This window comes from Polyodon spathula, chromosome 19 (assembly GCF_017654505.1).
Source record: "Polyodon spathula isolate WHYD16114869_AA chromosome 19, ASM1765450v1, whole genome shotgun sequence".
Lineage (NCBI taxonomy): Eukaryota > Metazoa > Chordata > Actinopteri > Acipenseriformes > Polyodontidae > Polyodon > Polyodon spathula.
In genome coordinates, this window is record NC_054552.1 from 22,643,913 (window position 1) to 22,671,195 (window position 27,283).

At 39.9% G+C, this 27,283-nt stretch overlaps 2 protein-coding genes across 2 annotated transcripts in view; one reads left to right on the plus strand and one right to left on the minus strand.

The window, feature by feature from the left end:
* The window catches only part of LOC121294399 (unconventional myosin-IXAa-like), a 171,484-nt gene extending 156,800 nt beyond the window's left edge, over nucleotides 1–14,684 (plus strand). The window contains 18 exon segments of the mRNA XM_041218045.1: nucleotides 1,248–1,351; nucleotides 1,672–1,814; nucleotides 2,257–2,477; nucleotides 3,112–3,228; nucleotides 3,586–3,774; nucleotides 4,246–4,293; nucleotides 4,569–4,680; nucleotides 5,103–5,164; nucleotides 5,498–5,690; nucleotides 6,436–6,564; nucleotides 6,676–6,781; nucleotides 7,203–7,335; nucleotides 7,338–7,472; nucleotides 8,749–8,802; nucleotides 9,940–9,957; nucleotides 12,374–12,576; nucleotides 13,044–13,186; nucleotides 13,670–14,684. Coding sequence (XP_041073979.1) covers nucleotides 1,248–1,351; nucleotides 1,672–1,814; nucleotides 2,257–2,477; nucleotides 3,112–3,228; nucleotides 3,586–3,774; nucleotides 4,246–4,293; nucleotides 4,569–4,680; nucleotides 5,103–5,164; nucleotides 5,498–5,690; nucleotides 6,436–6,564; nucleotides 6,676–6,781; nucleotides 7,203–7,335; nucleotides 7,338–7,472; nucleotides 8,749–8,802; nucleotides 9,940–9,957; nucleotides 12,374–12,576; nucleotides 13,044–13,186; nucleotides 13,670–14,124 — 2,565 coding nt within the window. The 3' untranslated portion in view covers nucleotides 14,125–14,684.
* Nucleotides 14,685–14,770: 86 nt separating this feature from the next.
* Nucleotides 14,771–26,751, minus strand: LOC121294525 (photoreceptor-specific nuclear receptor-like). The gene is made up of 8 exons (XM_041218316.1): nucleotides 26,733–26,751; nucleotides 25,669–25,819; nucleotides 25,342–25,445; nucleotides 24,666–24,917; nucleotides 21,716–21,897; nucleotides 20,760–21,000; nucleotides 20,525–20,630; nucleotides 14,771–20,019 (listed from the first exon to the last, which is right to left on the minus strand). Exons 1-8 carry the CDS (start codon nucleotides 26,749–26,751, stop codon nucleotides 19,887–19,889), a joined length of 1,188 nt encoding a protein of 395 aa, XP_041074250.1. The 3' UTR covers nucleotides 14,771–19,886.
* Nucleotides 26,752–27,283: the final 532 nt, after the last annotated feature.

Here is a 27,283-nt window from a genome sequence, read left to right on the forward strand (position 1 = left end):
TATATATATATATATATATATATATATATATATAATTTCAGAATTTGTCTGTAATATAAAAGTTTGGATAATAATGGTTTTACTGTATCACCTAAATAATGCATTTGTTTACAAAGGTGTAAGTGCACTGGTGCTGTAACATATATTGCATAGAACCTCATGAAGATGAATATGTTTCCTACAATTCTAGTGTCTCCCCAAGGACTGCAACTTTGTACTTAATTAAGGAAATCTGAGGTTTTCAAGGCAATGTAGTGGAGGGACTTTCAGTTGAGCCCCACAGGTTGTATGTGCACATTGCTCTCAAATAATCTGTGCAGTGCTGGTCAGTCTTTTGCTGCCACATGCTGGGTTTAGACAGTAAGTGAACTGAAGATTTGTGTCACCCTGATTTCAAATACACAGTGAACAGGTTTTAGTTATTTATCCTAAGGAATAAAATGTATGAAACAGAACTGGATAACCAAATCCAACACTTGCTGTCATTTTAAGAGGTGTTATCTTTATTTGATTTATATTGTTAAAGTGGTGTCCTTGTAAATAAAATAAAACCAGGTAGTCTTTTCCAGGTTTGCGTCTTTGTGCAGCATGTTATGAGTTGGTATGTTTTGCAGCCTCTGTACTCAAAGGCTGAAGTGGTCAGTTACCCCTTTCCAAGTAAATACATAGCCTGAACCCACTAGTCTGTGCAATGTATATACTCAGCTCTTTAAGAGCCTGTTATATATTGGCTTTCCAAGTGCATCTTTTAAAATGTAATAGTTAAGAATCTATGAAATGTTGGGAATGTCAAGGCTTGTGAGCCCATGGCTTTAACTTTAAGTTTTGAACTTGCTAAGAAATGTGAATTCTGTATAATCAGTCAGTCGTACTATACTTAAGAATTCAGCATGGTATTTTTCAATGTGTACAGGTATAGCTATTTACTGTAGTTGTGCTACTCTAGTGCTAGCATGTCAACTTCTGGACCCTCTTCAAAGGAAAGTTTATTAGTAAACTCTTTAATAAACAATTAAAGAAAATATCCACAGAATTCCCTGCAGAACAACAGTGTTGAGCAGGTAAAGGTGGGGGTCTTTGCTAAAGGTCTGTATTGAGACATGTTTATTTAACTGGAATTTCACAATGAAAGGTACCCTTTAAGCAAATACGTTATCCTCTTGTATCTTCTGTTCCTTCTAGCTTGTTGCTAAACGCCAGTTTGAGTTTTTATAATGTTTTTTGTGCCAATCCATTTGAAATTGCAGCCAGCCTCACAGACTGAAGACCAGAATATGATGCATAAAACTATGTCCTCTGGGGATCTTGGCAAGATGGACAGCATGAGGAAGAACGCCAACACCGATGGAAGGTAGGGGGAGTCGAGTACCGTAGTCAGGTATTTGAAGGAATCTGCTAGTTGTGTTTTCATATTTAAAGTCTGCCTGATTTTACACTCCAAGTAGCATTGGATTGAACCATCTGAATGATAAAAAATAACTTCCACAGTGTGGATTGTAACAAGGAGGAGTATATCATGTGGAAACTCTTATCTACCACACTTCTCTAGTGCTCTGTGAAGCTCAAATACAAGTGCTGTAGGTTTTCTGTAGGGTTTTCTGTTACTGCAATGTGACTGTGCCCATAATGCTGCGGTGTATGTTTGTAAGCATGCTTCTTGCTTGCCTGCAGAGTGAGAGGGAAGATGCGGTTCTGGGGCAAGACGAAGCAGGGTGATAAGAAGCTGTCGAGAGAGAAGCTGGCCTCCCAGGTGGAGCAGCACGAGCTGCAGAGGGAGCACGAGGGCCTGGACATGGGGCTGCACATGGGTGACGGTAGTTCTCCTCAATAACACTTCCACAGCAAACTCAAAAGGCTCATGTATGGTATTCAGACAACATGAGGTCCAACCCTATATAAATAAATCTGCAATAACTTCTGATTAAAAATCAGTAAAACACACATAAATCACATTTTTAACCTAATACACATGTAAACAAAATCATTGGAAACTTTTGAGATGAATAAAGCGGGAATACAAAAACTGTTTTTTATTTAAAAGTACAGAATTTAAAATGAATCCTTGTGACTTAGAAATAGGAAAGAAATGCCACCACCCTTCAGATTTATTGTGATTTTAAAAATATATATGTTTTGCAATAAATGTTGGCAGTTGCATTTTTTCCCTTTAGAATTGCAATAAGGCACAAATGAATGATAACCCATCATTACTGGGCTGTGTTTGTGGGTGTGACTGTGAGACGCTTCTCTCTGCAGGTCCGGAGCGGCAAATGACGCCCCCGCGCAGCCCAGACCTGGCCATGGAGCGAGGGAAGGAGTTCAAGGAGAACAAGGAGCCCTCGCCCAAGGTGAAGCGCCGGAAGAGCGTCAAGATCAGCAGCATGGCTCTGGAGCAGGCCCAGTGGCAGAACGACTCCTTACAGATCCTCACCAGCGCCAACGACTACAAGTGTATGAACGAGTTCCTGCAGAAGAAGGTGAGCCACTGGGCACTGACCTGCTTACACATTCACAAGCCCACAAACAAAACCCTGAATCTGTTTCTTCATGTGAGCGCTGTCTTTAAACTGTATTACACTGTAACATTGATCCCATCTCGTAATGCTAAACAACACAGAAGCTGTTTGAAGACGGTGCTCGTATTAAAAGAAAAGCCTGCTTTGAATGCAAAGTAGGAAAAATGACCTTCAAAATGAGTGCAGTTGGGCAAGTGAGCCTACATAGGATTTTATACACATGGGAAAGCATAACAATAAAGAAGTTCATCTCTGCAAGTATACCATATGGAAGTACCATTAAAGGTGAAACATCTTCCTAGGATATATTTCATTTTTGTACTCCTATTATATAGATCTTTCTCCTTTAAACAGTGATGCCTATTCAGCTTCATTCCACAGCTAATTAATGATCCAGAGTATGTGAATAATAAATATCAATTAATTAGAAACGTAGAGAATTTGAAATCATTTGTGTGATAAAGGGAACTAATTTATACACCACTGTTGTGAAATAACTAACATTTGTTTTTAACTGAACTGTTTTTGAGTTTATTTTATGTGGAACAGAAAGCGGAGTCCAGTAATGAAAGGCACTCTGTCCCCTTCCTTGCAGATCACTGACCTTGACACAGAAGACAGTAAGAAGGACACCCTGGTGGATGTTGTCTTTAAAAAGGCTCTCAAAGAGTTCCGCCTCAATATCTTCAACTCCTACTCCACAGCTCTTGCGGTGAGTAGCCAAGTTTCAAATTTAATAACCTTGATTATTTTTTTTTATCTACTTCAAAAGGCTCGATTGGAATTTCTAAATTAAAAATTTCATGATAAGAAGATACTAGACAAAATTTTGACTTCATTTGCCCTTTGAAACATTTAAAATGGGTAATATTTTAAAGAAGTGTCTAACTTTTTATTGCCAACCTATTTGTGTGCATGAAGTACCTTCCAGGTGGAATTCTGCCACATTTTTTGCATTTGAGATGACCCTCTCTCTTGCCCCACATGTCGTTTCTGAGATGGCTATGTTTAGTGTTGACGTGCTGGCCCTGTTGACGTGAACCCTGCTCTTGCTGTTTCCTTCCTGCAGATGGATGATGGGAAGAGTATCCGGTACAAGGACCTGTACGCCCTGTTTGAGCAGATCCTGGAGAAGACGATGAGGCAGGAGCAGAGAGACTGGAGCGAGTCTCCCGTCAAGGTCTGGGTGAACACCTTCAAGGTGTTTCTGGACGAGTTTATGACTGAATACAAGACCCTGGACAGCACAGTAGGAAAGGTAGAGTGGATAGCTTGTGATGTACTACATTACATTAAGACATTGAGAAATACTTTTCATCAAAGCGATTCATTTTTAATACTGCTGGATTTCCTCAGATAACAACAATAAAACAATAATAATAAGCCGGAAAGGTGCATTTTACAATATCTCAGGGAGATTAAATATCATAATCGGTTCATGTACTGCTGTTGTACCAGATAGTGACGCCCCTGCATGTATGAAGAGTCAGTGGCTCTAAAAGCAACTTCTTCAAATAGATCGGATGCTTTTGTGAAGTGATCGTTTCTTTGGTCGTCGGTTCAAAAACCCCGTTCTTTCAGTTACACCAGCCCTATTAAATGTCTTGGACTGTTCCTATGCAGATGTTCCTTTTACTCTGTAGTAGAGTGTATTCAAATAGGAAGCACTAATAGCAGAAACTAGGAGTGGCATTGTAATTTTAATTGAGCTTTTTTTTAATCCTCCTAGGCACCAAAACCAGAACGCAAGAAGAGAAGGAAAAAAGACTCAGACATTGTAAGTCTTCAGTTCTGCTCTGTAGAAACTAAATCCAGCTCATGGGTATCTAATGAAGCATTCAGTGCCTTTTCCTTTGTTTCCACAAACCAAATTGCTTTCAAAATGTTCTGTTTCCTAATCTCCCAGTTGCTTTCCACATAGCTGAACTATGTGATTTGACATATCTGTTATTGCTTGAATCTGGGTTGTCTGAAACTGGAATGCTGTTCGATAGGTACCAGGCATTTGGCAGCCCTGACTGTCCTCACTGTGAGTCTTCTATTTCAATGCAGGTGGAGGAGCACAATGGTCACATCTTCAAGTCCACCCAGTATAGCATCCCCACCTATTGCGAGTACTGCTCTTCCCTCATATGGATGATGGACAAAGCTTGCGTCTGCAAGTGTAAGTTAATATTACATGCATCACGCTTTAGAGTTTTGCAGATGTCAAGAGAAGCTCTTTCCCTAGGGTGATGAAACATACTGAGGTCCTTCTTTAGTCTAGTTACTAAGTGCATCATAATCACCTGCGTTAAATGGAAACTGTCTGTATGTCACACTTAAATTTTTTACACAGATCTAGAGGACCACTTATCTGAATGGGATAACACTTGCTAAGGACATTCTTTAGGGTTGTTGACATTATGAGAATATTGAATTAGACAAATGATAGGGCTTGAACATACATCTATAGCACCATTAAAAGGCAAAAGACCTTCAGAAGCCTTCATTTGTGTCTGTCATGTTAGTACTGAAATGGGGTTTGCTGTCAACTAGCCAGCAAAGCACAAAAAAACCATCACATTTACCTTCTCTTGTGCTCAGTGTGCAGGTTTGCCTGTCATAGAAAGTGCTGTTTGAAAACGACAACAAGGTGCAGTGTAAAGGTATGAAGCCATCCTCCTATTTATCTGTGTGGATAACAATCTTCTAATCAACCCCCCCCCCTTATATATATCTATGGGTTGATTTGATAAACATTTACTCTGCCACAGCTTATCTTTAGAGCATTTTGCAGCACTGTGGAGTCCTCTTTGATTCTATCAACCACCTATTAGGGGTAATCCAGGGATAAAATGTTCTAATAAAACCTTGTTGTGGCTTATACCAGCTGGTTGTATAGGTTGATTTTAAATTGACCATTTAGCATTGGTTTAGTGAGTTTGCTTTTTGCAAACAATTGATTCTGAATCTGGCTTCCCCCGGTTCATCTCCGGCAGTTCGACACCGAGCTGTCCTCCAGGCAGTTTGGGGTGGAGGTCTCCCGTTTGACCAATGACGAGCGGACGGTGCCCTTGGTGGTGGAGAAACTCATCAACTATATCGAGATGCATGGGCTGTACACAGAGGGCATCTACAGGAAATCAGGGTCCACCAACAAGATCAAGGAACTCAAGCTGGGACTGGACACAGGTAAGGAGTAAAAGAGAGGCGAGCAGAGGTGTCATGTACACAGGGAGAACTACAGGGGTGTGTAGCTTAACCTCTGCTGAGCCACAAATTAGAGTAGAACCACAGAGTTACAAACACCACTTACCACTCAACCGTATACCCAGCTTTCAGCTGGAAGTATGAAGTCACTCAACCATGTGTACAATCTAGCCAGATAGGTGGTCCTACAAGTGCCGTGCTGGTAATGGAAAATCTAAAACTACTGTATCAGCAAATGTATCCAGACAAAGGGGTAGCAGATTTCAAAGCAAGCACAGGCAATTTTTCTAGGAACATTTTAGTTTTAAACAAAGCACAGGTTGTTTTTGTGTTTTTGTTTTTTTTTTTAAAGCCAAAGAAGGCTAAATGACTGTATTTGTCAGATTAAGGGTGTGGATAGCAGGTGTGTACATGTATTGAAACCAACAACCTCCATTCCCAAGGTGTTATAACTCTGAGCTTCTACTGTATTAGTATATTGCTATACAAAGTGCATTGTAAAAGCAGGTGCTGTATATTTGAACAATCAGTGTTTCTTGGGGCTTTTGTTTTTCCATAAAATTGAAAAGTTCATTGACTGGTTAATTCTGCTTTTTCCCCAAAAATAAAGTGTACCCTGTACCTCTGTTGCACAGATAATTGGTTTCTGCATTATTCTTTTTGTTGTTTTGTTTTCTGGTTAAAATTGTAAAATTGTTACAATGTTTGTTTTTCTCTGTCTCCTCAGATGTTAACAGCATGAATCTGGACGACTACAACATCCACGTCATCGCCAGTGTGTTCAAACAGTGGCTGAGGGACTTGCCAAATCCGGTCATGACCTTTGAGCTTTATGAAGAGTTCCTTCGAGCAATGGGTAAGGATGCAGCGCCCAACAGGAGCCGTTGAGGCGTCAGTAAATCCAGCAGTCAGTGTCCATGTGCTTGTTTGCATGATCTCAATTGCCACCCTTGCCTCCAAACCTCAGGGCTGCAAGAAAAGAAGGAGATTATTCGAGGGGTGTACTCTGTGATCGATCAGCTCCCCCGAACTCATCTCAACACACTGGAGCGCCTCATCTTCCATCTTGTGAGGTGCGTGAGACACCATTCCAAAACTAGCCACAAAAAAAACAAACTACAAAATAAATGCCTAAAAGCAACAATATTTGGCAATTGGCAATATGGATTTAACTGTGCTTTTCAAAATATTAATTACTATCTATCTATATATAACAAATTTTAGAAGGCTAATGGGGAGGGGAGCATGCCTAACTTTTTGTTTTGTTTTGTGAGCTGTAACCATGCTCCTAGTAGATGTCAGGCTGCTGCAGTTAAAACAGAAGTGTTTGGCTTCTGTAATAACAAAGCAAGTTAAAAACCAAGTTACCTTTCAGCTAGTAATACTGCCTTTGGATTGAACTGGATGGTAAACCAAGCCTGCCACAACTTTGGTGTGCTAGTCTAAGAACATTATGAAACTGTTAGAAAGACGTTGTATTGTCTTGTATTTCAGAATCGCGATGCAGGAGGACACCAATCGGATGTCTTCCAATGCGCTCGCCATCGTGTTTGCTCCTTGCATCCTTCGCTGTCCCGACACCATTGATCCTCTGCAGAGCGTTCAGGACATTGGAAAGACAACTGCGTAAGCAACTCCCTGTCATTGCAACTGATATGTGTTGAACAGATGAACAAGTACATAGCCAGACTAAAGGACATCAACAGCTTGGAATATGCAGAGAACAAGGCCAAGAGCAGGCTGACTCTTGTACGGCGGTCAATGGTAAGATATTTGAGATCAGGAGACAATTCTTAAGATTTGTTTTTTGAAGAAACTGTGTTTTTAAATTGGAGTTTAACTAATGGATTACTAGAGATCACTGTTTTATAAATCCACTGTTCCAATCCTAATTCTGCTCAAGAACTCTCAAAGGTATGTGGAATTCACACAATCAAAATAAGTCACAAGCAGATACAGTTGTTGTTGTTGTATCAGATGAAAGCAGCTTGCAAATGTAAACTCCCCAGCAGTGTTCTGTAGCACTTTGTAATGCACTTTCCCACTCCTGCAGGCTGTGCTGACTTGTATGTTAAGAGTATTTGAAGTTCAGTGCATTTCTCAACCCCTTCCCAATACTGTGGAAAACAGCTCCCTATACAGTACAGTGCTCTCTCATTTCATAATTCGTTTTTTCACAAGTCCAATAATTATCAGTTAGGCCATGTTGACAATAAAACTCACATCTACAATACAGATTCAAGAAACAAACTCAAAAACTTGTTTTTTTTTTATGTGCAAATCAGATAATGAAAAAAAACCACAGCACAGGATGAAGGTCTTAAGACCCACCTTCTCATCCCACTCGTATCCTTACACAGCATGGCAGTACTAATGTGTGAGGCGAAGCCACTCAGAACCTGCTGTTCAAAGCTTGGTAACTTCTCTAAAACTCACCAAGCCCATTGGTGCTGCATACGCAGCCTCCGATTTACAGGTTTTCAACTTGATTAAAATATGTCGGTAATATTTATTCAATATGCAAAAAAGTTATTGACTTTAAATTGTTTTCAGTGGATTGCTGTGAGGGCCACTGGCTGAAGACCACAGCAATCCCTAATGAGATTTTTCTATTTCTGTTACCAAATGTATTCTCTTTTTCAGTCCCTTCTTTTAGTACTATTATAAAAGGTGTGGATATTTTATACAGACTCATGAACTGAAAAAAAGCATGACTTAAATGAGCTATAAGGAAAATACATTTTACAACAAACTTTTCCTTGCACCCTTTAACTCCACCGCACCCTTTATATCGATCCTGCTCCCTGCTCAGGGTGATTTATTGACTTCATAAAATACAACTACAGTGCAGGTTTAGGAAGGTGATTTTAAGTCTGTGTTTCAACAGTCCTGATAAAGAGTGCTCAGCATTGAAATACAGTATTGTGGGTCCTTCTATATTTCATTATTTTTTTTCCAGCAGTTCCTAATTCCCATTGAATGAATATTAACACTAACCCAATTCTTTCCTCTTCCTCTTCCCCATCCTTCTTTAATCCAGAAACCTGTACTAATTGCTGTTAGATTTATGAGCATAACCCGCAGTGCGATCCCGGTATGTATACTCCATGTAACCCAGTCCCAGACATCTTAACATCTCCACCGCCATTTCCTTGTTGCGCTCCTCTCCACCATTCTCTGCCCATGTGCTGTCACTCACCGCCTGTGGCACCGCCCATGCACATACTCTGCAGCTATCTGCCCTCGTTTGCTGCTGGCAAAAGTGACATTTCTCACTGGCGGATTGAACGAAAACAATTTCCATCTAGGTGTTTTACTTCTTAGATGTGGAATGCTCCATTGTGGGTGTCTGTTTTCGTAGTGTTGACCACACCATATCGGTGAATGTGAGACCACACTCATTGACTGCTGCTGTTGAGGTATTTGTAAGTGATTGTAGCAAACAGAATTATTCCCCATTGCTTACATGTCTTTCACTTCCATTAGCTACATGGGTCTCAGATGTACAGTTCTGAAAGAACCGCATGGTAAACGTCTATTTTAAAACATGATATCTTTTACTACACTAGGTTAAAGTGAGTAATCGCAAAATGAAACTAAAGTATAATGACAAACGTTAAGATTTAAAAGTCAACTTAGAAACATTGAAAAAGACTACAACGTTTTATAGTTCTCCGTGATAAAATGACAAGAAAGCAAGCTTTGAAGGGATGGAGGCAAAGGCTTGCAACAGAGATTTCTTTAACAGACTGCAGTCCCTGTTGACGGAAAATTAAAATATGTGTTCCTATTAAACTTGCCCATTTCAACCCATAAAGTTATTGGAAATGCACAACAGGTAAGTGTTAGGTTATTTACCTAAAATGTACTTATTATGCAGTTTTTCAAAGGTCTCAGTTTTTAAGCTACCAGATACATCCAAATTTCTGCAACCATGGGAGACAATGTAGTGGGGTGATGAATACCCTTTACGACATTTCAATCAACACCACCGCAAACATGCGACTCTCATTCTAAAGAAGGCACCTGTTCGATACTCTTGTCCGCTTCCTTGTCTTTTTCTGGCACCAATGAACATGGCGCATGCTGTGCTGTGTGTAGCACATGTTGAATGTTACAGTTGTGTTTCATTAGGGAAATCTCCCATGAGATTTAAATCACTGCTTCATGTCATGCTAACCTTATTAACCTGTATTGTGTTGATTTTTATTTTGCTTTTTTTAACATGCAGCCAAACAACACTAGAAAGGTAACATATCTAGCTCTGCTTGTGTCTATTATTAATTAGTAAGCAGTTCATAACGAAGAGTAGAAATGAGTAACCCCTGCTGGAACTGTGGCAATGGTACGTGGAGCCGCCATGGGCAGTCAGGTTGGCAGTGTTTTGACAAGACAAGCCTGTTTTGGAGGGATATGTGACAATTCCTCAGTGATTACCGTCTGCAACCCCCCAGGGAAGTGGAAATCTGTAGTGAAAAGTGCTCTCTAGAATGGCACAATTGCAGGTGCTGCTGTTCTCTCCCCTGTAGGTACTGTGTAAAACGAGCATTCAGCACTCTACAGCAGTTAAGCAATGTGATGTGTAGTCCTGTTTTAAAAACTGTATCACAAAACCATTCCCTTTTTTGTTTGTTTGTTTTTTAAGGTCAGTTCGGTACCACCTGAGAGAGAAAAAAAAAACGATCTCCTTTTTAAAGTAGAGCCTCCTGCTAATCTGAACCTAGTGGTGCGAACAGATCTATAATCTAAACCATGCAGTCGGAATGAAATGCATGAACACACCTATAATCTGAACCATGCAGTCAGAGTGAAATGCATGAACACACCTATAATCTAAACCATGCAGTCAGAATGAAATGCATGAACACACCTATAATCTAAACCACGCAGTCAGAATGAAATGCAGGCTAACACAGCTTTTATTCAAATGGCTACTACTGTTCTGTTGATGAAACACAAGTATGAAAAACTGGATCGGACTGTATTTTGGTTTAGTGTCATGAGTTTATAAAAGAGCTTGAATATGTCCGTTTGCCTATTCTGGTTCACACAAATGTGTGGCACGCAGGCCCTTTGGCTAACCATTGGGGTCGGCTTTGTAGTCGCATGCACAGTGAAGGTATACTCTGGGAGCTATGATGTAAAAAGACATTAGGGAATTACAGTTTAATGTAAATTGAGTATCAGTTTTAGAATTGCCTTATAGAATTTCATTTAATTAGACACTAGGAAACAGTTGTTTTAAGATTATGATACTGTATTTTTTTTTGTCTTGTATTTGTATAGTTATAGTCCGCTCGCTGAATGTAATAACCAGTACAATGTTGTGTTACCAGTCTTGGCCATTGCAGAAACTCTATTTTGGATCGAACAGTTGTCCCTCCAAGTCATTCTGCATTGTTCATAAATCACATTTGTGATCCCACCACTGGATTTACAGATTGCTTATTAAAATGTATTGGAAAAATTATATATTCAGGAATACCAAGATATTTAGTTAGCTAGATATGGCCACCATCTTCAGGTTATTCTACAGGTCTGAGTGTACTGAATTTGCTTTTGGTTATTTATTGGTTTCTCTCATGTGTGTTTTACTCCAAAATGTCATCTTCCTCCTCCTCTCCAATAATACCCAGCTGCACACTGCATTCAGATCTATCCTTAGAGATCAGTGTGGCCCAAACTTCCATGACCTTTCACACTTGTAATTCCTTCTTTTATCTCAATGTCTGTTATGGTCTTGATCACTCTCTAATGGGGACAGTTAGGGGTCTTTGTTTAGTTTAACTGTTTAACATCTTATATTCCCCATATTGCTAATAGATAAACTGTTAATACAATGCACTCTTAAATTGGAAACGGCTTGAGACACTTTATCTGGGCATAAGTCCAAGATGAGAGGCACATTTTTACATTATCACTATAATAACATGTTAAACTGTTACATGATCATATAAATATATTGGAGTGTTTTGACATGACACGAAAAATCTTGTGATGGACGTCATATCATATTCTCCAGTATTACTTTTATATGTAAGTGTGAATGTATTAATTTATATTTTGTGTGTTAAACACAAAGTATACAATGAATTCATGTTTACACAAATATTTTTTAAAAACCCGAATTACTGCTGTAAACTTTAAACCATAGACTGTTTCCCTACTAATAAATAAATTAATAACACATATTGGATCGCTTTAAAAACAAAGAATAAATTTCTAAACACATTTATATGTCTCATTATGTATGCATTGTGACGAAGCCCATATACATGTACAGTAAAACCTAGAGCTTTTAATCTTGACATTTTCTTTTAATCGTTTAATCAGAATAGGTGAACAATCCTTATTCAATTAAAAGCATTTCAAGTAAGTACCATAAGATATGTGATTGCAGTAACTGACTTCCAAACAAATTCAGGACAATTATTCTCTAGCATAAGAGTTTCAGGAAATGAGTTCATTTCATTTCTTCGACTGATTTTAAAATAAAAATAAAATAAATAAAAACCTGCTTATAACAGCAAGTAAACCTCAGACTACATTTTCTTTTTTTAGCACAAGCGAATGGCACTGGCACCTATGTTGACGGGCTAGTTCAGGTGTCACTGCGCTGTCTCAACATGGTCCTTGCTGAGCTGGCTGTGTCTGTTTCCTCACAGGGCAAGGGCCGGCTCCGCAGGTCCAGTTATCACACCCCCTCATCCCCGGTGGGGACCCGGCTGCCCTCGGTGTCAGACGTGCCAGACGAGCGCGCTAGTGAGGAAGCCGGTGTGGAGGTGGAGCTCTCGGAGCAGCAGCAGGTGGCCATGCAGCAGGAAGAGCGAGTCCTGACCGAGCAGATTGAGAGCCTGCAGAAAGAGAAGTGAGGGACTGGAAACTGGGGCTTGCTGTAGGGAACACAGTGGAGAATTAAACACAGTCGCATTCACACACATACTACAAATACAACTGAAAAAATGATGGATACCAAATACATATTTAAGCAATAACAAGTGGATAATATCTGAGACAACGTCAAGGATGCTTTACTAGTAGTGAGGGAAACTGTTGTCTCTAAGTACGCTGTATGCGCACAGTAGTTGTAGCATTGCTCTGGCATTTTGATATGAGAGTCCAAACCAAAGTCTGTTGTCTGTTATTTGAAGATATTTAGATCCACTGAGATCTCAATTCCGAGCTAACCTGCCTCTGTTTCCCGGGAAATTGAAGAATTGCACTGACTTGTGTTAGTACTTTGCCAGGACCCTTCTCTTCTGTTGAGAAGATTTCACTGGGGTCTTTGTTAGGCTTTGCTCTCGGGTCTCATCCGAGCACGTTCTTTGTTTGCAGGGAAGAGCTGACGTTTGAGATGCTGGCTCTAGAGCCCCGTGCCTCTGATGATGAGACGCTGGAGTCAGAGGCCTCGATCGGGACAGCAGACAGCTCGGAGAACCTCAACGTGGATTCGGAGGGAGCTGCGTCAGACATGTCAGGTGAGACAGCTTGTCGGAGAAGGCTCACTGGAAGAGAGGTGGCTTGTTAGGAGTATGTTAGGATTATATCCAGAGACTTGCAAAGCATCTCTTCCTGTGACTGGAAGAATTCAGAACTGAAAATGCATTAATAACAAAAATCAAAAAGTGCATTCCATATATAGGCCTCAGTCACAGCATTGTAACAATGAACCTTGCTTTCTTAAGCCACTGCCAAATTTACTTTAGTTTTTATATGGTATAAGGTTATTTATTTAATATTCATTTCTTTATAATATGTTCCATATACACATTAGTGTAGTCTTATACACTGGAATGTGTAATAATTTATGTGAAACGCTGTTGGCGTGCTTCTTGTTATGGGTTACCAATGTTCCACATTTACAAAGTACACAATCTAACATCCCTATCCATTAAACTGTACACACTGTATTTTGGTCCCTTTCTAACTTCTTTTGTTTCACAATGTCATTTCCTCCTCAGAGAGAAGCTCAGTGTGGGCCGCTTCCCGGCACAAGCAGCCTGAATTCTGTGGGAAGACGCGCAGGCAGTTGCGGAAGCAGACTGACTCGGTGGACTCCATGGACTCAACCTCCACAGTCTCCTCCGTCTCCTCCGCCTCCCACCTGCACCAGGGAACAGGCCATCGCTTCCGCTTCCGATCCAAATCCCCGTCGACTGCCTTCTACCGAGCCAGCCCTCCCAGAGACACGACAGAGCCGCGGCCAGAACAGGGTGCGGATGAGCGGCCTCAGTTCACCAGCCGGGGGACCTTCAGCCCCGAGAAGGGAAAGCAGAAGCTGAAGACCATTAAAAACTCCCCCCAGAAGCCCCGGGAACCCCCCGACTCAGGAGGAGGGAGGAAGAGGAACCCCGAACCAGACTTCGGCTCCTCACAGCAGCTGGTGGTGTACGGGAGCAATGAGTTCATGGTGTGAGGCCACAGGACAGTGGAGGGAGCTGATATTCGTAACTTCAGCGCGGTGCCACCTCTTATCCTTTCGCACACTGCTTACTCGTCCAAATCAGCAGCGTGCAAAATCATCCATCTTACCTGCAGCCCAAGAGTGCTATTCACAGTTAAGTAGGATGTTGAAGGGGAGAGAATGGGGTGGACATGTGTTCACAGAACTCAATGGAGAAAGGCTTATATTGCTGTGGCCTTAACTGCAATTTTTTTTTTTTTGTTAACTTCAAAGCCTATGAGGTGCTCCTATGAAATGAAATGAAATGTCAAGCGAGTGGAAAGTGGGGGGGGGTGGCAGTGTGTTTACTGGGCGATATTGCTACACGAAGCAGGGGGGAGAGGGAGAAGGAAACAAGTTTCGGCTGGGGAAAGGGGGCACTCTTACGCTTTCAAGCACTCCATTAACTTAATATATAAATTATTGGCTGCTTTGTGGTTTTACATTCAGAACAATCACGCAGCATGTTTCATAATTTTTTTTAATTTTTTTTTGCCATTTAAAAGATTTTAATTTATATAATTGAATATATATATATATATATATATATATATATATATATATATATATATATATATATATATATATATATATATATGGTATAATACCGAACATATTTTAATAAAAATTGTATAAAACCGGAACACCAGTGGCTGCTGGGTAGTTGAAGCGAAATATTTATGTGTGTTAGCCATGAGGAATGTGGATTGTGGAGCTAGGGGTTATCTGTGTGTTTGTATGTTTTTTTGTTGTTTTTTTTTTTTTTAAAACCACTTTATGTTCATAGGTTGTGCTGCTCTTTACTTTTCAAGTAAGATATCGCCATCAAAGGGACCAACTTAGCTGGCCATTGTATTTTCTTTTTTTTTGTGGTGGGGGGATTCCCAGCTAAGTGACAAACGTTGTGTTAAACAACAGCATGTACCATTTAATCACTGTACAACAATAATGTAATGCATGTACAAAAAATATCTGCCAAAATTATTATTTTCTTTCCAAAAATGTGACCCAACAGTTTTCCTCCTAGACATCAGTGTTAAACAAAAAGTAACAAAACAAGGACTTGAATCTTTCTCTATTATTATTATTATTATTATTATTATTATTATTATTATTATTATTATTATTATTGTTATTGTTATTTTATTATGTCAATGTTGTAGAGTTGTTGTAGTTTTTTAATGAAAGTCCTTCTCAAGGGGGTGAATTTATTCTAGAGTTTGAAGAGCAGCGTGCGAGTAAGTGTTGGTTAAGGCTGCCACTGTCAGCACTCTTCCTAATTCATCTTTTGTATCTGCAAAAACTAGATTTTCCGAATAGGTCAGTTATGTAGAGAGTTGCCTGTAATTCCTGGAATCAGAGCGTAAACAATGTAATTTATACAAATGGACATAAATGTGAAGGGCTGTGAATGCGTTCCTTGGAAGTGGAGTTGCCCTGTGAACAGGTTTTCAGGTGCCGTCTGCCTGTTCACTGTTAAGTAAGGCCATGTAAAGTAAAGGGACCATAGCCTGACACATGGAGATGTTCCATGTTCTTAATTACATTAGAATTGTAAAATATATATTTTAGCGTGATCACTTGTCCGTCAGCCATTTAAAAAGGAAGAAGTCACCACACACCCAAGTTAGGCGGAATATCCTACATCAGCTACATATATGTATAAAATTTCAACCACATTCGTTTGTTTTCTTGGTGTGACGCAACATGCCATGAACTTTAAATTCAGCAGAGCTGATGATAAAAATTCGTATTAAACGCATCACCCTCAAAGGCCAGTGTCTCATAAGGATGACAGGGATTCCATTAAAGCAGAAAAATGGCTGATCTCCTTGTCTCGTTCACAGTAGAACGCTGAGCCTCTGTGATGCAAACACAGGTACCATTCCAAAAGTGGCAGGAAGTTGTTTAAGGATATAAGATTATTATAGCTAACGACCTGTATTTGTATTGCAAATCTAGATTCAGTTTATTGAATTGCAATTGCCTAATGATTAAGTTTGTACCCTAAATGTTTTTAGGTTGCAGAGATCTTGAATTCTGTCATTCTAAAAGCGCCACTCCAGTTGCTTCATTTTTACAGGTTTGCTACTTTTATCTGTGTCTAACAGCAATACGTAGACAGTATTACAGAACTGAATGTGGAGTCTTTGCCATTTAAAAAGAACCCTTTCCCAAATCCATTGCCCCTAGATGGCCACTGTCTGTTCCCCATCCTGGTTACGCATGCAGATCTATCTTTTTCTGGTAGTGTGTTGATGACAAGATACCCATAGAACCCTTTGGGACCGCCGGATGTGATTCCCTGGCTGTGCTTCTGCACCATTCTCTGTCTGAGCAAAGCTTACCTTAATTGAGAATTAGTGAATAAGTATGACTTTCAAAAATCAGGTTTCATTCGAGGCTGTAACAGGTAATTATTTTGGCTTGCACTTGAAAGAAGTCATGTATGTCCAGGAACATTCGAGGAATCAGGTGTGTTAGGTAGTAACATACCAACGGGCATACAATATGGGAGCCATGTACATGTTTACAGCTTATACCTAGTTGGCATTTAAAGGAGTTTGAGGGTTTGTGAGGCGGGACAGCCCCATCAGCACAATATCACTCTCAATTAACCAATCCTATAAAAAATAATCTAAATTCTGGGTGTCCTGCACTATTGAACAACTGAGTGCTGGTTTCAGAGCCCCAGATTGCACTGCCCACTGATACCTTAGTGCCAATCAGGGTCTTTGAAACCAGCAAATTACATAAGGGAATCTTTGCCATAACTAACCTTTTTTGTTGTAAATATATTAAATGGACAATTGACCCACAGCGGAAAACTGGGCCCATAGTGTGCAGGAGACTAACCTCCTTGAGTTACATTTTGCCAATATTATTATAGAAACCCAGTTTTACAGTGCAAAAAAAAACCTTAAGCTCCTTCCCTCCAGTCTTACACTGGTACTTTCACCAACCTTGTGAGTTTTATTTGATTTGTTCCTGAGAGTAGGTTTACTATCACTTTTCCTTGCCTCAAGTGCTTAGATATTTCTGTCCTCCATAAGGCACATGCTGAGGACCTTTCTCAAGACAAGGAAAAGAGTGTGTTTTCAAGTCAAGCCTAAATTCTTACTTGCCATTGCCTTTCTACTACAGGGTTCATATTTTGTATGTGCGTGCTTTGTAAAGGCCACAGCATAGTTTTTAGCAGCTTTCATTGCTAATTTAAATTCAAGCACTGCTGGGTTCTAAAGTGTGGCACCCACGATGCCCTCTGCTGGTGTGAGGGTCCCTGGAATGCCTATTGGATTTAGAGCCCCCTGGAGGTTATTGTGGTACAGCATGCCTTTCTTTCTAGTCTGCTCAATGATAGCTTTGGTCCCAAAGGGTTGTTTTTATTCTTGGCATCCTGCAAAAAGTGAATGTACTAGTCACTGGAAAAGGCATGCCCTGCTTTTTTTTTTTTTTTTAAATAGTAATTTATGATTATGCTTAGGGGTGTACATTTGAATAATTACCTCTTGTAAAGGATATATTATCCTGTGTAATACGCTATATATATATATATATATATATATATATATATATATATATATATATATATATATATATTAGTAATCAAGTCTAATGTTTTAACTGGCCACACCGCCTGTAAGAATTGTGTAAATCCAACTCGAGCTTTGTATTTCAATGTGAGCTATTCTGGAGACACAGTCATATGTATAAAGTGCAATTTGTGTAATATTTCTTAAAAAAATATATATCTGTCTGTGGCTGTACAAACAAGTTTATGAACAAATAATCATCAGCTTATTAAAGAAAAAAGCTGGAACAAAAATAAGTGTGTCGAGGATTTCTCCATGAGAGTGGTGTCTAGTCAGTTGAACCCGGGAACAGCAGCTCACTGTGACATTCTTTTTTCGGAAGTTTTGAGGTGAACTGTCATTTTTAAAAATGTCAGATCATGATTGACGCAGTTTATTCCATAAATCTCCATTGTAACTTAGGAACTTTAACCCTCATTAGGCGACATGTCTGAAATTACATTGTTGGTCCTTTTTGGGTGCTAGATCAACCCAAAAATAACCACCTCTGTCAGGGACATGGTCTATCTGTCTCCATGTGTCCCATAGCGTTTTTACAAGAGGGGCATTTTTTTGTGACCTGATATGCATATATTGTAGCACAAGCTATTGAGAGCATCAAAATCATTTGTTTTACATATTGTGGATACAGACCATGGACACCCACTTTTTCATGTTGCTGATAGATCTCATTTTGAATTCACAGCCTTGGCGGGGATGAATTTCACAAACATGCTTGTGCTAAAACCTTCATTTCTGCACATTTAATTACAGGCACTGAATTCCCTGCAGGTTGCATTAATTTGGTAATTAATTTCATGGTCTTGCATGTGAGCGACCACGCTGTTCCACGCACTGTGGCGGTTACATTGCAACAGGGACCCCTCAAATACTGGACACCTTATTTGGAAACCATATTTTGTAGCATAGTGCTTCAGTACATTTTAGACCATTATGTCAAATTGAATTTGTAAGTAAATAAATAAAAGCTAAGCTGATGATAAAATCCATACTGCTATTCATGAGTCTCCAAAAGCTTTCTCCACTTGCTTCATTGTTTTCATTCAAACCATTTTATAATAATAATGTAAACTGTATGACTTCAAAATGATAAATGGTCAAAAGATATTTTAGGGAGATGCGCTGTATTTGTTATATTTAGACATATAATCAATATAATAATTTAACATTTATTAGATAGTGGATGAACAACTTTATAGTAGCCAAATGGGTATATTATCCTTCTGTAGCAATGCAAAATGCACATCTTTGGACATGATGTTTCTACATAACATTTTCTCTGAAATACATTAGATCTGTATATTAAAATGTCTTAATATCTTTGATTAAAAAAAAAGACTAAAGCTATTGACTGCACTTCTAAATGTTTAATATATGTATAGGATTTCCTGCCTATTGGCTCCCCATGCTGGCTGAATAGGGATTAGCCACTGCATTTAAAATCAGAATGCTCTCTGCTCCTTGGTGAGAATTCTAGTTTACCAAACAACCTGGTGTTTTGTTTTACAAGGCTGATAGAAAACAACCAATTTCATTTTCAATGTATTTACTTAACCATAGGTGTAAACTCTAGAAACAACCATCTCATAGTTTAATACTTTTAAAAAACTGTTTTGGTCCTAAATAATAATTGCATAAAGAAGAAAAATTACAGTCATCACACTGCAGCGGTTTATCTAAAACATTACCAATATATTACGCTGCTTGAGCTCACTCTGTTTCAGTACTGCAATGTCTGCAGTAGCATAGCTTCCACACAGCCTGCAGCAGATTACTGAGTGGTGCAGGTAATATCTTCCCTTGGTTGGGTACATGGGAGCAAGCACAGGTTACTGTCTTCTGAATATCAAACCAGCACACACAATCTAGAAGTGCCAGTCTTATCTGCTTTGCTGTTTGTTCTGCTGTGATGGTGTGTTTGAGTTGCCATTCCTTCTTCGTCTCACTATCGTGTTGATTGGCTGTTTCCCCAAGCAGCCACAGTACCGGCTAGCCCAGAATTGGATCTGTTGGAATTTATGGAGAATGCACCTAACTCCTGATGCAAACACTAAGAGAAATACTGTTTTTAATCAGGTCTTTCAGGCAGATTGCAGGTCTCGTATCCAGGTGACCCCCGGTTGTTCTGGTCTTGTCCCCTCTCTAGTTCTTGAACATGTCGCAGAGCAGCTTCTCCATGGGGGTGTTACCAATGGTCTGGTGGAAGAACAGAAGTTCTATTCTTTCAGAGGCTACAAACCGCAAGGAGGGGAGCAACAGCAGCAGCTTCCCAAACCTGGACAGCAAAGACAAAAGATGTACAGTTCCCTGTTTATTATCAGCAGCTGAACTGAGTCAGTGTGTATTGTTGAACTGTTGTGCTTCATTCCGCAAAGTGTGTAATGATGGCAGTTCTCGCAGAATATAATGAGGGAAACACGGGAAGTTCTAAACCCCAGTTTGAAGTGACACGTGGGCGCTGTTGCTTAGTCATTCAAGAGACATCAAAGTAATGGTTTTTTGAAGAGTGTTTCTAAATATTCTCCTGGGTTCAACAGTGCTTAAAAAAATTAAAACCACTTCTAACTATCTCTTAAATAGTAAAAGTATTTCAACTGCAAGCTTGATTTAATCAAACTAGGGCTATTACAGAAAACATTCCTTAACATGTTTTGTGAATAGGGCTAGATTATGTACCACGATCAAATCACATGGTCAGGATAGCACCATCATCTGCTGACACAGTGTCTCTTCCAAGTGCCTCTACCCTGCTGCTTCGACGTATTTAAGATATGACCTACCTGACGGGCTGGCTGGGGTAGTGAGTGTGACTGTGCTGGCCCAACATCACCTGCGACTGATCCTGTAGGTTTTCCACCTGCTCGGGGTCTTTCAAACCACGCGTCTCTGGTGGGGGGGGGGGGGAAAGAGGATGCTACGATGAAACACAGTGAAAGAGCAACACAGGAATGTAAAACCGTAGACAAATTTAAACAAACTGAATAATCTGGGCTGGTTGTGCGGGAGGTGATATACCAGGTTTGAAGAGGACGATGGCCTTCAAGCAAGCAAACTCGGTGGGGTCGACGGTCAGGGCCCTGAAGCGAGTGAAGACCTCCTGCAGGATACGCAGATCCAGGCCGGAGATGCTGGTCTTAACCTGCAGGCTGGGGGAGAGCTCAGGCACAGAGAGCAGCGGGCAGCTGTCCAGGGGCAGGGACCACTGGATAGCACACAGGAGAAACAGCTCGCTCCATGCCTCCTCCAGCAGAATCACCTGGGAGCAGAGAGGAGAGAACCAGGGCATTAACACCAGCTAGCTCCACCAGCTCAGTCTAAAACTGTTACTTGAGATAATTAATAACAACCAGATCCCATTGGTCTACATTACCATTTAAAATAGACACTCTAGGTTGGTAAGTGATTATTTTTCTGCTCAACAAATTTAAAGTTTGCTAGTTAAAAATTATGTTTCCTGTTTAAAAACTTAACTGTGAGAAATTATCTGAACAGTTTTTTTAGTTTTTTTTTTTTTTTTTTAATTAAAAGAAAAATAATAAAAAGAAATACCTTTGATTGCATACTGCAAATATTTAGGTAGGGATGAAAATGATGGGTTTAGCCTTTAAGATCTACACTTGCTAACAACACAATTCCAAACCTCTGATACTTGGTTAAAGAAATCTATGAGCTGAACATGCCATGCTTTCAGACAGTGTTCCCATCCGCTCAACAGCTTCTTTCCTGTCAACCAACTGCATCCCCCAAATGACTGTCATGCTTTCAAGAGAAGACACTGCTGAGCTGAAGTAAGTGTAACATATTTCCTGATAAGACATGGAGACAGAACTTTCTCATCCGAATGTAGTACCAGCTATCATGTTTAAAAATAAAAATCCATATTTGCTTGAACACGTTTCTTTCAAAACAGCACATCTGAGACCTATGCAACGAATAAAAAGGGAGCGACAAGATTTCTGGCTGTGTCTCACCTGGTCTCTGAAGGGAAGGTTGGAGAAGACTGGCAAGTTTTTCGCCCACTTGACTGCCATGAAGAGCAGCCTAGCGGACGTCTCGTAGACGTTTTCAAGGCTGCTGGAGGGGTACAGAGACATCTGGTACTCTGAGGAGGTCCTCTCTGGCTCATTGCTCGTCACATCAATGTTCTCGTCCGCTAGAGGAGAAGCCACAGGAAAGAGATAAAATCCCTCTAGAGCTGCAAGCACTCCATCACGCACTCTGAGGCAGACAGTCAAGGTCTTCAGCTCATACCTGCTTTACTAAATAACAAAGTCATAATTATCCATTCCCCTCCATAAACCTAACTTGGGTAAAATACCTACAGTGGCTCTCAAAAGTATTCACCCCCCTTGGACTTTTTCACATTTTATTGTGTTGCAACATGGAATCAAAATGGATTTAATTTGGAGTTTGCCACTGATCAACACAAAAAAATCCATGATGTCAAAATGAAAAATAAAATCTACAAATTGTTCTAAATTAATTACAAATACAAAACAGAAAATAATTGATTACATAAGTATTCACCACCTTGAGTCAATATTTGGTAGAGACACCTTTGGCAGCAATTACAGCCATGAGTCTATTTGGATAAGTCTCTACCAGCTTTGCACATCTGGACACTGCGGTTTTTGCCCATTCTTCTTTGCAAAATTGCTCAAGCTCCATCAAGTAGGATGGGGACCTTTGGTGAACAGCAATTTTCAACTCTTTCCACATATTCTCAATTGCATTGAGGTCCAGGCTTTGGCTGGACCACTCCAGGACATTGACCTTTTTGTTTTTAAGCCACTCCAGTGTGGCTTTGGCTGTATGTTTGTGGTCATTGTCCTGCTGGAAGATGAATCTTCTCCCAAGTCCCAGGTCTCTTGCAGACTTCAGCAGGTTTTCCTCCAGGATTTCTCTTTACTTTGTTGCATCCATTTTGCCCTCTATTTTCACAAGCTTTCCAGGCCTGAATGCAGAGAAGCATCCCCATAGCATGAAGCTGCCACCACCGTGCTTCACGGTAGGGATGGTGTTCTCAGGATGATGTGCGGTGTTAGGCTTGCGCCAAACATAGCGCTTAGCGTTGAGGCCAAAAAGCGTCTATTTTGGTCTCATCAGACCATAGAATCTTCTTCCACTTGGTCTCAGAGTCTCCCACATGCCTTATGGCAAACTCTAGCGAAGATTTGATGTGTTTTGTTTTTTCAACAATGGCTTTCTTTTTGCCACTCTCCCATAAAGGCCAGTTTTGTGAAGAACCCAGGCTATTGTTGCCGTATGCACAGTTCAGCTGTGGAAGACAGTAACTCCTTTAGAGTTGCCATAGGCCTCTTGACTAGTGCCCGTCTTGCTCGGATACTCAGTTTTTGAGGACTGCCTGTTCTAGACAGATTCACAGTGCCATATTCTCCCCATTTCTTAATAATGGACTTTACTGTGCTCCAGGGGATATTCAGTACCTTGGAAATGTTCTTATATCCTACCCCTGATTGGTCCTTTTGAAGAACCTTATTCCAGATTTGCTTTGAATGTTCCTTCGTCTTCATGATGTAGTTTTGGTTAGGAAATGTACTAACCAACTGTGGGAGGTGACAGGTGTATTTAACCTGAAATCATGTGAAACACCTTAATTGCACACAGGTGGACTCCATTCAACTAATTATGTGACTTCTAAAGACAACTGGTTGCACCAGAACTTATTTAGGTGTGTCATAGCAAAGGGAGTGAATACTTATGCAATCAATTATTTTCTGTTTTATATTTGTGATTAATTTAGAACAATTTGTAGATTGTATTTTTCACTTTGACATAATGGACTTTTTTGTGTTGATCAAAACTCCTAATTAAATCGATTTTGATTCCATGTTGTAACACAAGAAAATGTGGAAAAGTTCAGGGGGGTGAATACTTTTGAGAGCCACTGTAATTCCAGCAATGAATATTCAGCTGTACACTGGGTGGGCAACCTAATCCATATTCAATTGTTGGTTAGCTGGAACACAATTCAGGATTTGAATATCGAGAGGAGACTTGCGACTTAAAAGTACTGGAAGATATTTGTTTTATTCCAATATTAAACTAAGTAAAAAAAAAACTTGTAGTAGCCTTCCTTAAAATGTCTGAATAATAGTTATATTTGTAGTTTAGTACACAAGCCATAGCACACTTATTGTAGTAACGAATATCTGACAGTGTATAATAAAATATTGCAATTTCTTTCATGAATCAACAGGCTTTTAAAGGGACGGGTGAAAGAACAAATACTAGGTATAATAGATTCAAGAAACCAAACAGTCCTCTTATAAGTTAAATTGAGGAAAGTCCTTTACTTTCCTCAATTTAACTTATAGGCAACAGCAACACACAGCCTCCCTGAGGCTGGAATCATTAAACAGTTTCCTCTCTGTCTCTGTCCATCACCTCTAACCATTGCTGAGTCCCATAGCCTTCCAGTCCCGGAATCCCAGTCTCGGTCCAAAACATTGCGATTCAGAAATCATTTATATTTCAAGTGGATTTGAAATTGGTAGTTCTGACAATCACAATTCAGCATATATTTATTAAATACATTTCATCAATACATGAAAGTTGCTTGCTAAACCCAAAAAACAATCCAATGTGAATCTAAACTTAGTTTGCATAATGACTTCTTCTGACAAAAATACTATAATCACTTCTAAAAATCACCAACTACATCACAAAAACTTAAGAAACACAATTTATATATACAGTGTGTGTGTGTGTGTGTGTGTGTGTGTGTGTGTGTGTGTGTGTGTGTATATATATATATATATATATATATATATATATATATATATATATATATATATATATATATATATATATAATGAAATTTAAAAAAGTGCAGCCTCAAACAAATTAATTCAATCTATACAGAACATAACAGCTGTTACTTATAATGTCTGCGCTCACCATCTTCGGGCTCGAGTTTGGCACAGGTCTCGGCAGTCATGAGGCTGGCCATGAAACGGTGGTTGTTCTGCGGGCTCACAGAGCGCTGCGAGGGGGTCGATATGGAAGACGTGATGAGCGGCCGGGTGATGACTGGACAGAACGAGGAGGTGGGCTCCCGCGTGGTGGCCAGGTGGTCCTTCTCCGTGTCCACGTCGATCGTGTCCAGGCGCACCTGAGCCGTGCTGCGCGGCTGCCTCTCGTTCTGAACGGCTGCAGGGTGGAAAGGAGAGCGTCAGCTAAGTTTTATACAGCAAGGATTATGCAGAAGTGGGTGGAGGTGTGAAACAAGTGTGTCTCCTTAACATTGAGAGAAAAGATGCCGATTTTATTAGAAGGAAATAGCTGGTGAAAAGGCCATATTTTCTTGGTTGAAACACACCTCAAAAACTGTGAAAATGAAAATACACACACACACATATATATATATATATATAGATAGAGAGAGAGAGAGAGAGAGAGAGAGAGAGAGAGAGAGAGAGAGAGAGAGAGAGACAATTACAATTGCAATAGAGAATTTTAAACTATGCCATTTGCAGATTCCGATTCTGTTTTGGAGTGACTGTGTATATAATAATGTCCTATACACGCTTCTTACTGTAGTTACACGTTCTTCTGTGCGCCTACTCTCACTCACCGTCTTTGTTCATACCGACTTGCAGGCAGCTTTTCAGGCGGCACGCTTGGCACTGGTTGCGGTGTGCTTTGTCCACTGGGCACATCCCCGTCCCTGCCTGGCACCTTAAGCAAGAAAACAAGAGAGCCATTAATGAGCATGACGTATGCTGTAAGGATTCGTGGTATGAGTAGAGGATAACATTAGGGCTGCTGCAAACTTTACTGTACATGCTTGGAAAGTTAAAATCTTTACCTACCACAAAAAAATAATAATAATAATAATTAAATCCACTATGTCTGCATAGATGACTGTGTATTAAACTGGCATATTGTTTCTCCTGCTCACCTGTAAATCAGTTTCCTTCTAACGCTGCGCTTGAAAAACCCACTGCAACCGTTGCAAGCGTAGATCCCGTAGTGCTTGCCACTGCTTGTGTCTCCGCACACTTTACACAACAGGGCGGGGCTCAGGGATTTACCGGGGGTGGGGCTTTTATCTGGGAGAGAGAAAGGAACATGCATTTCCTTGAGGAAAACAGGTGAGGTCTTACCTTCATATTCATATGTATAGAAGAATAAAAAGACAGAGTAGATCTTGCACATGGTTGATGATTATCTTTTAGTACTGCAACTGAGTTTGCACCTTTGCTTAGCTTTGTGGGATAATTGCAAATCATTGGTAAATGTGGTTTGCATGTACCGTAAGATTAAAAATAAAAAATATAAGTAATTTAGCATTAACATAGTACTTATTTTACACAGAAAAGTCAATAGTTTAAAACAAGTAATGCTTATAATTGGTTCTATAAGCGACATACAATTTATAAACAGAAAACAATTAACATTGTAATAAAAATTACATTGCTATACTGCCTCGATTTTATGGGATTTTAAACAGCATGTAAATGTAGAACCTTCTAGTTCCTTGCTGCATTTAATTGCAGACACTTATTGAACGTTTGCCATGACGTTTCAATTCTTACATTAAACTATACTGTATAGTATTCTCTCCAACGTCAGCACTCGCGTGACTGTTTTATTCTTATTATTACTCTAACCAACGTCTTTACAATATACAATGCCATAACAATTAAATACACTTAAAACTATTTCTCAATGCCCAACATTAAACCAAAACCTAAAACAAAATCTTCCAAGCCAAAAGCAAACCAACCCTAAAATACATTCAATGTTCCTCTAGTATTAGTATTTTACTGCACACCTACAGTAAAGCACACCAAAGTACTACACAACCTAAGAGAAACGCAAGAATCATACCAGGTGTGTCTAATAAACTAATGAGACTCACTATAGTGACTGAGCACACCTTCAATTGCTTCCATCAGTTGTGACTAGTATGTAGCTGTCTCTAGTCTAGGAGTTACCCTGGGTCGACTCCTCAGTGTTTACCTGCGCGACTGTCATCCATCCCAACAGCGACTGCAGATTCAGTTGGTGAGGCCGGCAGTGTTGAGATCTTTGAAAGGTGCTCTTCCATTATTGAATCAATAAAGAAATCCCTGTATTGAATGCAAGCAACAGCTTCAGACACTCTGCTAAGGGTTTGAGAACCCCTTGAAAGTACAGTTTAGTTTAGAATTATGTAAAAAAAATTCAGAATTGGTTCCCCCCCTAGAAAAAAATTAAACTTAAGGGGGGGGGATAACTTTTGATGTCTTTGTTTCCTTCCAGCAGGCAACTTTATCTTCTGAATTTTGTTTCCAACTCCTTAAAATTGTGCCTTTTCCCCGCTCTTGAAATATTTCAACGATTCTTTATGAAAGTCCAACAACAAGTTTGTTTAATATATTTTCAAATCCTGAAAGAGACCTGGCAATAGGGATGATGCTGGAAGTCAATGAGGCTTTTAAGTCAAAGATGGGCTCAGTCAGCTTCGTTCCCCCTCTCTCGCTCTTTCTCTCAAGTCACTCAAGAAAGAACAGGAGTCCTCCTTTGTGAAG